The sequence below is a fragment of the Trichechus manatus genome, unplaced genomic scaffold (genome assembly GCF_000243295.1).
Source record: "Trichechus manatus latirostris isolate Lorelei unplaced genomic scaffold, TriManLat1.0 scaffold00010, whole genome shotgun sequence".
NCBI classification, from domain to species: Eukaryota; Metazoa; Chordata; class Mammalia; order Sirenia; family Trichechidae; genus Trichechus; species Trichechus manatus.
In genome coordinates, this window is record NW_004443946.1 from 4,063,443 (window position 1) to 4,072,958 (window position 9,516).

Here is a 9,516-nt window from a genome sequence, read left to right on the forward strand (position 1 = left end):
CACAAAATAGTTTCACTTTTATGTCTGAAGAAATAGCATAATATGACCTATGCTTGTCCACTGCTATGAGACTAACATCTTTTTTCCCCTTTGCTTCTTACAGATTTTTGCGTACATGAATGAAACTTCTTCCCGAAAGGAAAAATGGGATCTCCAAGCTCTTAGATTTTTATCAGTTAATTCAATAATTGACCCTTGGGTCTTTGCCATCCTTAGGCCTCCTGTTCTGAGACTGATGCGTTCAGTACTCTGTTGTCGGGTTTCATTAAAAACACAAGACGCTGCACAAACTTCCTGTTCTACACAGTCAAATTCTGGTAAACAGGCTGAACTTTGTGGACAGTAGTTAAGAAGTACTTAGTTAGCTAGCATCTGGAAGATCATTTTGAAATGATTCCTTGGAGAAATGAAAAAATTAGTGTATAAACAAAATGAAGCTACCCTAATGAAATGTAGTAAACAAACATGTAAGCGGTAGTTTGGGCCATAGATGTGTTGACAAGGCACTTCATGGAAGGTGTCAGAAAGGATCTATAAAGTCTACCCTTAATAAGGATGTTATGTGGCCCTTAGAACAGCCAACTGCATTTAAGATCTAATTGCCTTTAGATTTAATGAGAAAGCAGGTGGTTTTGCAATTTGTTTAAAACCCTAAATAGTTAGTGTCTCTTCTATTTTAAACTTCTGTGCTACTACATTATAAATGTCTATGTTACTACATTATATGGTGTACAGTCAGACCTGATAAAATTTTATTTGTATTCTCTAGGAAGTCAATATGTGGAATCAGCCAAGGCTACTGTCTCATGAGGACTTAATGAATCCTTTATTTGGACAATGAAGTTGAAAATTATAAGCACTTTTTATTATAATGTCTGTGTATGTGGGAGTACTTTCTTGTCACTACAGTATTACTGTTAGAAGAGTGGGCTTACTTCATTAACATCTTGTCAGCTTTGTTTGCTATTTCTCCAGGAGCTATGTATGAAATTGTGAGGTCATTTATTTTACAATACCCAGTTGTGCTAATGGTAATCAAGAAAACTTAAGAAATTTTCCTCTCAACAAGAAATAAGAGAAAGGTTATTAAGAGAGTAAATCCTGAGTAATGTTCTTCATTCTGTTTCCAAGGAAGGATATATATGACTGTGTCTGAAGCCAAATATTGGGGTTAAAAACTGAAAAATCTGGCCAGTACTTCAAATATACTGGGACTCTTTTAATGGTAATGTTGGGGTCATGACTAATGTATATTCTTTATGAGGGGCCTATGTTGTAGCAAAATTCATCTGTCTATATTTTTATTTAGGGAACAGAGTTTGACTTATATAGGAAATCATGTAATGGTGAGTCATAGCTTAACATATTTCTAAATGTAAATGTTTAGCATGGTGTAAACTGAACATCAAAGTATTTCAGTGAATTTGCACTGTCTAATCATAGTTACTCTGTAAATTCATCTGAAATGGTATAAAAATAAACTATAGAACAGAAGTTTGAAAGCGAAATAGCATTTAATGAACCCCCTCAAATAATATTTTATAATTAGCATAAACATAATATCTTTTAAGTGAGATGAAAATGGGAAAAATATATTTAATTTGTCAGGTTTTTAAAGGGTGATTGCATTGTAATTAGAGTTTAAAATATTCAATATAGTATTTGGTATTTACCGTTCCAGCATGATCTTTTAAATAGTGGAACCACCTTATTTTTTGAAATGAGTATAAAAAAAAAAAAAAGGATGTTAGTTTTTACCAAAGTCTTATTGAGTGGTTTCCTCTAAACCATTTCCTATAAGTAGCTATCAAACCAGATGATCATTTAGCGATTTCAAACCAATCTAGGCGTCAGTGTACTTTGACACAAATAATCCATGTCAAATCAGGTCTTATGTTAAAAAGAATAAATAAATGGTTCCCTTTTCTACAAATATAAACAAGTCAGGCAAAATTTAACTGAACTAAAATCTGGACATGTAAATAAATCTTCCTTGTCCACCAAGTAATCTAAAGTTAAGATACTGTTCTAAATAGGACTAATTAGGCCCATGGGTAATTCCTACTTTGAATCTGGAATATTGACGTCTTTTATCAGATGACATTTTTTTCCCCTCCAAATGAAAATATTAACTACAGTCCTTCATCCCACCTCATCATCCAAAAAAAATTCTGGAGTGATGCCCAAGAACAACAACAAAAAAAAAAAAAAGGCAGAATTGGACATAATATCACTGGTGGGAACAAAATGATTCACTCTGGGAACCAAAATATAAGAATTTAAGCTATTTTTTGGAGAACTAGTAGATGTCTAGGTTTTGTTTCTTCATGTACTCCTGATCCTTACACTATGTTAAATTACTAAATCCTGCTTTCATTTTCACCAATATATACAGCACCAAAAACTAAACCCATTGCCGTTGAGTCAATTCTGATTCATAGCAACCCTATAGGACAGAGAAGAACTGCCCCATAGGGTTTCCAAGGAGTGGCTGGTGGATTCGAACTGCCAACCTTTTGGTTAGCAGCCGAGCTCTTAACCACCGCACCACCAAAACTCCTAATATATTCACAGTAGGAATTTAAAGAGAGAACCATATGTAATAGTCAATCATCTACTATTAATGGCAGTTTAAAAGTAGCTTAAAAAAAAGATTAGACGTAAAAATGTTACCTTTCTAAAAATTCTATTACAGCAAACACACTTGTTTAAGTTATTGACTCATTTTCAAGTTAAATAAAAGAAACACAACTTAACCTGATATATTAGAGAGCTGAACTGTGATGAAGAAAGACCTAGATTTTATTCTCAACACCCCCCACACCCCAGCCAATGGAATGAAAAGGTGGAAAGAAACTAAAGCAGATATTTACCTCAATGCCAGCCCTAACTTTAGGCATCCAGATGTAGGATGAGCCCAAGCAGTCTGTTCTGAGCTGAGTTGTTCCTGGATGGCTCACTGTGGCCCAGGTCATCTTTCCCAAGACAGAACTGGGAAATTATGGTGCTAAATTGCAGTCTCGCATCTCCAACGATCTCATAGGGACCTGTGTTTGATTAGAAGCTATAGAGAGCCTCCAGAAGACCTGAATCTCAGGGTGGTTTAGATCAGTGACAGCTTAGAGCCAGACCAGAGCTCCAGAAACCACACCAACCCCAAACCACAATGCTGGCAGAGGCCCCTGAGCCAGGAATTGTTCTAATGTTAATGTCAAGTCAGCTCTGATTTGATTCAAGAGAAGACAAAATATTCAGGTTTAGAATTTGATGAACTTGAAAGGCAGGGAAAGTCAATTAGCTCTCACTTAGGGAGAGGGTTTTTTTTTAATTTCACTTAGCTTAAGCCAAATCTAATGGTTTCCTGAGCTTGGGAAGAGTCCCTACTCAAACCATTCACAGACAGAGAAGCATTCCTCTCTGCAAATGAGTACTTAATACATGTAGACTTACAGTGCCTACTTTGGTACAGGTAGTATTGCAACTTGAATGTCTGATGACTGTCTCCTGCCTTCATCAAACACTTAGCACCACTGGATTTCCTGAGTGCACATTTGCAACATACCTCCAATCACCTAACAGCATTATAATTGAGCTATTTTTTTTTTGTTACAGCATTTTGAGTACCTGGAAAGTGCACTATGGAAATAAGTGTTATTTTAATAATTCACTAAAGCTACAGTCTAATTTATACATGGGACCAAGGCCAGGTATTGGGCATTACTTTTTATTTCAGAAAGTTTCTTTTTTTTTCTAGTAGCTTTTGTGATTTTTTTTATTGTAAGTAAATTTTCTTGAATTATTTTTGTTATTTCCTACAAAGTGTATGTACTATTAAAGATCAATTTTGGTGGTTTAATTCCGTGATCCATGTATTTTATTTTTAAAATATGCAGAGTCAAATATAGCCATTCTTTAAAAAAAAAAAATCAGTGAGTGGTCCAGCAGAGAGAAATGGCACACTCAAAAGGATAACTAAGGAACATTTATGAAAGGATTATTTACAGAGGGGTGGGCAAGGTGAAGGGAATCAACAAGGGATAATGAGAGATCCCAAGGCTAGCAACCCAGAAAGTTATTGCCACTCCTAGGCCTGAAGCAGTTACTGGAAACCAGTGAGAGCTGCAGGAGATACCACCGGACAAGAGCTGTGGTCCTCAGTAGAGAAACTGCTACTGCCAAACCACGGGGAGGAACCTGGAGGACCTCTCTTCCTACTCTTTGATCTTCTGCCTATTCCTCCCATTAGCCAAACAAAGCTGGAACCCAGAGGGCAAGGGCTGATGCAGTCCATGAAGCACAGACCGTGAGTGGAGAGTAGATCTTGAGGGGCAATTGGAGAATATACAGCATAAGTACATGAAAAATATTTTGTTTTTTTTTAATTATACCAACACAAAAATTGAAACAACAAAGTGGGCAGTCCCTCTTCTCATCTTTTACTCTAAGTAAATACACCTTAGGTATATTTAGGAGAATAGGAATCCATCTGTATGGAAGGGAGTAAAATATTATAGATTCCTTTTCCAAAATGGAAAACCTGGTGGTATAGTGGTTAAGTGCTACGGCTGCTAACCAAAAGGTTGGCAGTTCAAATCCACCAGGTGCTCGTTGGAAACCCTATGGGGCAGGTCTACTCTGTCCTATAGGGTCGCTATGAGTTGGAAATCGACTCGACAGCAAGAGGTTTTTGGATTTTTCCAAAATGCTTGACCCTGCTTCCTTGTGGCTCAACATTTACATTTACCCAACTCCACAGGCAGGATAACTAAGGAAAAGAAAGAGACTCAGACTGAAGCAACTTTCTGTTTTCCCGGCCTACAGCAGTACAGAATAATAGCTATTCTTAAGCAGACTGAGATGCAATAGCTATGTATACTGGTTTAGAAATGAAGCCTCATTTTTTTAGAAGAACCACCAGAGTGGGAAAAATCTAGAAAAGCTTCGCTTAACAGTGCTGCAGCCAGGCCATATTCCCAAACTTAACATAGCTCAGAATGGTCTACACAGCTATTATAAAGAAGAGTGTATGTAGTAATTCAGCAATTCTGCATAGTCTAAAATGCCAATTAAAATCAGGGAAAAGCAAATTTTAACAAAGTGGAAAAAGGCTGAGCAACATGCAGTTTCCAAGGCCATCACCAATGTTGCTCTTCTTCTACCACAGAATTTGTCTTTTACTCCTTCTTTACCCACCCCACTTCATCCTCTTCCATACCACACTTTTCCTAGCACAAACAGTCTTCTCTCCTCCTGCCACTGGGTCGTGTTTTCTTTGATGCACACACTCAACTTTTCTCCTTTCAATAAACTCAAGATTTAGCTAGGAATTTAAAGATCTGTCTCACTGCTGAGGTTTTCTCAGACAAGTTATTGAACCTCTCTGAGTCTCAGTTTCCTCATCTGTAAAATGAGGATAATAAAATTACCCACCTCCTTAATTATTTTGTAAGCATAGAGAGGAGGACTGAGACCAGATTCAAACAGAAGAAAAAAATAGAATGTGATTATAATGTTGACTCCACATTTGAGTACATATATATATAAGACTATCTTCAAAATTTTAAGATGGATAGATCATTTTTAATTTAAAAAATTAAATAGAAATTGAAATAAATTTTTTCTTATGCTCTCCTTGCTGAAACTAATTTTAATACTAAATTAAGATCTATTACTCTGGTATATAATTACACCTTCTAATTACATACTATGTGAGAATATATACATCCACATCAGCATTTCTAGTAATTGCATAGTATTTTTTGGTATAGATGTATCAAGATTAATTTGATCAATTCTCAGTGGTTAGACATTGGAGTTCATAACAAATGCTTCAATTGATATATTTGTAGATAACTTTTTGTACATTTCCAGTTTTGTTTATTAGAATTCATACCCTTGGATCAATGGATTATTTTTAGGGCATTTGATCAATAATCGGAGCCCTGGTGGCACACTAGTTAAGAGCTCGGTTGCTAACCAAAAGGTCAGGAGTTCAAATCCACCACCTACTTCTTGGAAACCCTATGGGGCAGTTCTATTCTGTCCTATAGGATCCTTATGAGTCAGAATCAACTTGATGGCAACAGGTTTGGTTTGGTTTGAGTTTTGATCAGTAATCTTTGATTCTCAGTTTAGTAGAATAATACAGTGAGATGAGGAATAAGAAGGCATTTCTAAATTTGGGTCAAGAATTATAGACTTCTTATAAAAAGTTGATGGAAAGAGAGATGGAGGTTGCTTAAGGAGATGCGAGGACATGGGAAGAATATTGTGTTTACAATGGGGAAGACTTAAGCATATTTGTGGGCTAAAATGAAGAAGTATAAGAGGGAGATATTGACAAGATAAGAAAAACAATTGATGGAGTTAGGTCCTAGCGTAGAGTAGGGTTGACGGGAGGTGTAATACCAAGTGCAGATGGAAGAGAAAAGGGGTGTCTTTTCTTCTAGCATAGGAAGAAAGGATAGGGGAAACAAAAAGACTAAAATGCATTTAGAAGTAGAGGGGAGGAGAGTTACAAGGATCCGCAAAACATCTCTACTGGCCCAATTTATTAGCTGTAGAAAATGACAGCATTCCTTGAAATTCACAAAATCATACAATCTTAGATTCTTCAAAGGACAAAATTTAGATATTCAACAAATATTTATTCAACACTTACTATGGTCCAGGCCCTGGGGATTTGGATGTGAACAAGACAGTGCAACTTCTGCCTCATGGAGAAGTAGAAATTAGAAAAGTAGTCACAAGTGGGTTAAGTGCTATGAAGGCAAAGTGCAGGATGTTATGGGTGAGCATAGCAGAGGAAATCAGAAAATCTGTGGTGGGGAGGAAGAATCAAGAATTACTCACTTAAGCAAGTGATATTTAAGCCAAAAGCTGATGACTAAATAGGACTTAGCTAGAAGGGAAGAGGTGGTAGCAAGGAAGCATTCCAAGCATGCATGAAGGCCCATTTGAGGATATGAAAGAAAGTAAGTTTGGGAAATAATGAGCAGAAGAAGAGTGGTGTTGGGCAAGGATGAAAAGGTAAAAGGAACAAAATAATGCAAGGTTTGTAGGCTATGTTGAGGATTTTGGACTTAAACCTAAAATAAAAGGAAGAGGGAAAGTATTTGTATCAGTTAGCTTTTGCTGTACACAAATCACCCCCAAATGTAGTAGATTAAAATGACAACTATTTATTTAGCCTATGATCCTGTGGGTCACCTGGGAAGTCTTTGGTCAGCTCGGCCAGTTCAGCTGACTTCTGTTGGGCTCACTCCTCCTAAGTCTTTAATCAGGTGGTACACAGATGATCTACAATGGCCTCAGTCACATGTCTGGAGGTTGGCTGGCTGTCAGCTGTGGAGCCTCCATTTTCCTTGTGTTCTCTCATCCTCCAGAAAGCTAGTACAGACTTGTTCACATGGTGGCAACACCTAAACAGCAGCAAGAGCAGACACTATAAAGCTTCTTGAGGCCTAGGCACAGAACACCATCACTTCTGCTGCGTTCTATTGGTCCAAGCAAATCAAATTCCAGCCCATGTACAAGGGATGGGCTCCACCTCTTCATGGGAGGAGCTGCAAAATATTGTGGCCATTTTTCAAAGCTACCACAGCAGTAGAAGTTTTTGAAATGGGGGACTAACACAATCAAATTTGTGTTTTAAAATTTTTCTTTGGGCGTCTTGTGATAAATGGATTTGAGAGTCAAGAGGGGTTGAGAGGCAGGAAGTTAGGGAGCTATCGCCAAAAAATAAGCCAGTAGTGAGAGTGGCTTAGGCTAGGGTTGTAGGGTGAGGATGTAAAGAAGTGGATGGATAAATGCATTCTTTCCACAAATACATATCGAACTCCTACTATGCTGAGTGAGAAGGATGAGTCAAGAATGACTCTCAGGTTTCTGGCTAAAAGAACCAGCTGGATAGTGATGAAATTTACTGAGAGAGGGAACACAGGAGGAGAGACAGCCTTGAGCAGAGACATATGAATTCATTTTAAGGTATGACTGAGATGCTTGGTGGGACATTCAAGTAGAAATTTGAGTAGAAATGTTTCTACATTCAAGTAGAAATGTTTGGTATAGCCTGGTGGTCTTAAGACAATGGTAAGCGGTAGATATAAATTTAATCTCTGTTGGTAATGAGTAGTAAAGGAAAGCCATAAGAGTAAATGAGGCCCCCTAGAGAGAGAACCTGAAATAAGAAAATGATAGGGGCTAGTATAGAGCCCTCAGGAACCTAGAATTTGTGAGGTCAGCTGGTTCAAACTCTTAAGTAACTGGAATTCCCTTTTTAACAAATTTGTTTGTGCTCCTTCCACCCCCATTAGCAACGTCTTTTTTTCTGTCTGCATGTCTCTACTATCCATTCTCCACCCCTAGGACACAAAACATGGCCCCCCCCTCCCCTCAATAGGGTCAAGGAGGGGCAGCGAGAGGGAGCAGCACAGTGACCTGATACATTATTCAAACAAAATATTTTGTGTGTTGGGAAACACAACTCTAATTATCATAAAGCTGAAATCTGCTTCATGTCATTTCCACACCCATCTTCTAAAGATTCTCAACATAACTCCAGTCTATGTGCCACAAGATGGCCTTTCAGGTTCCTGACACCAGCAACCAAGACTTCTCTAGGCAAAATATTCCTGATTTCCTCGGCGATTCTTTATATGACATGGTTTCTAGACACCTCACCATTCTGATGTCTTTATCCCAGTTATCAGTGCTTACCTTAATCTGTAGAGATTCTAAACCAGTCTTACCAGTACTGAGTGCTGATATGTCAGTTGCTGGCTTGACCTGGACATTATATTTCTATTAATGCAACTCAAGATTACAAAGCTTTCATAGCAACCAGGTCATACCTTTATAACCTTCAACAAATGTAAGAAGCAACAACATCCCACTTCACACAGGGGAAAACTGGGCATGCAGAAGTGAAGTGAGTTGGTCATACCCTTATAATATGGTGCTGATCTTGCCAGCCTGAGACCACACAGTCACTCGGTTTCTCTCTTGCTGGTGATTTTTTGGGTGGACTCCGTCGACTAGGGCTGCGGAGCTTTGGGCTTGTCAACCAAACCTGGTCTTTTGTGTTAATAAATGGTCCTTGAGGTGATGTGGAACTGGATGCCAGTGCTGTAGCCCAGAGACATTTTCCTTTGAAAATGGAACTTGCTGCTTTTAGTTATGAAAGGATATTTTTACTAGAGTTAGCTGGCCAATATTCATCTCAGTCCTAAGAGTATGCCTGATATATCATGATAAAATAAACATTTAAAAATTGAAACAGCTGTACATTAAACTTTTAAGGACATAGTTGAGACTATCTTTCAGTTCTTAAAGAGCTGCTCAGTATGTCTGTGTTGAGAAGTGTTCAGAAGAACAAGCCAAAACACCCTAGACTTTTGAAAACCCAACATTAACTTTTTATGTTTTTAAAAATAAATGTCCTTGTGTTACTTGTAAAATGAAAGACACGATAACCCAAACACTGTGGGCTGCGTACTGTGGTGTACTACTCTTTGA

General features: G+C 37.8%; 1 protein-coding gene across 3 annotated transcripts in view; it reads left to right on the forward strand.

Annotated features, from left to right (window-relative positions):
* PTGER2 (prostaglandin E receptor 2) overlaps positions 1 to 3,926 on the forward strand; it is a 14,404-nt gene extending 10,478 nt beyond the window's left edge. For 2 of the 3 annotated variants that reach the window (XM_023726183.1, XM_023726184.1), the window contains one exon: positions 770 to 3,926. In XM_023726183.1, coding sequence (XP_023581951.1) covers positions 770 to 818 — 49 coding nt within the window. In that variant the 3' untranslated portion in view covers positions 819 to 3,926. Of the gene's footprint in view, positions 1 to 103 lie in introns of all 3 variants that reach the window. The other variant, XM_004370865.2, reaches the window with a different exon arrangement.
* Positions 3,927 to 9,516: the final 5,590 nt, after the last annotated feature.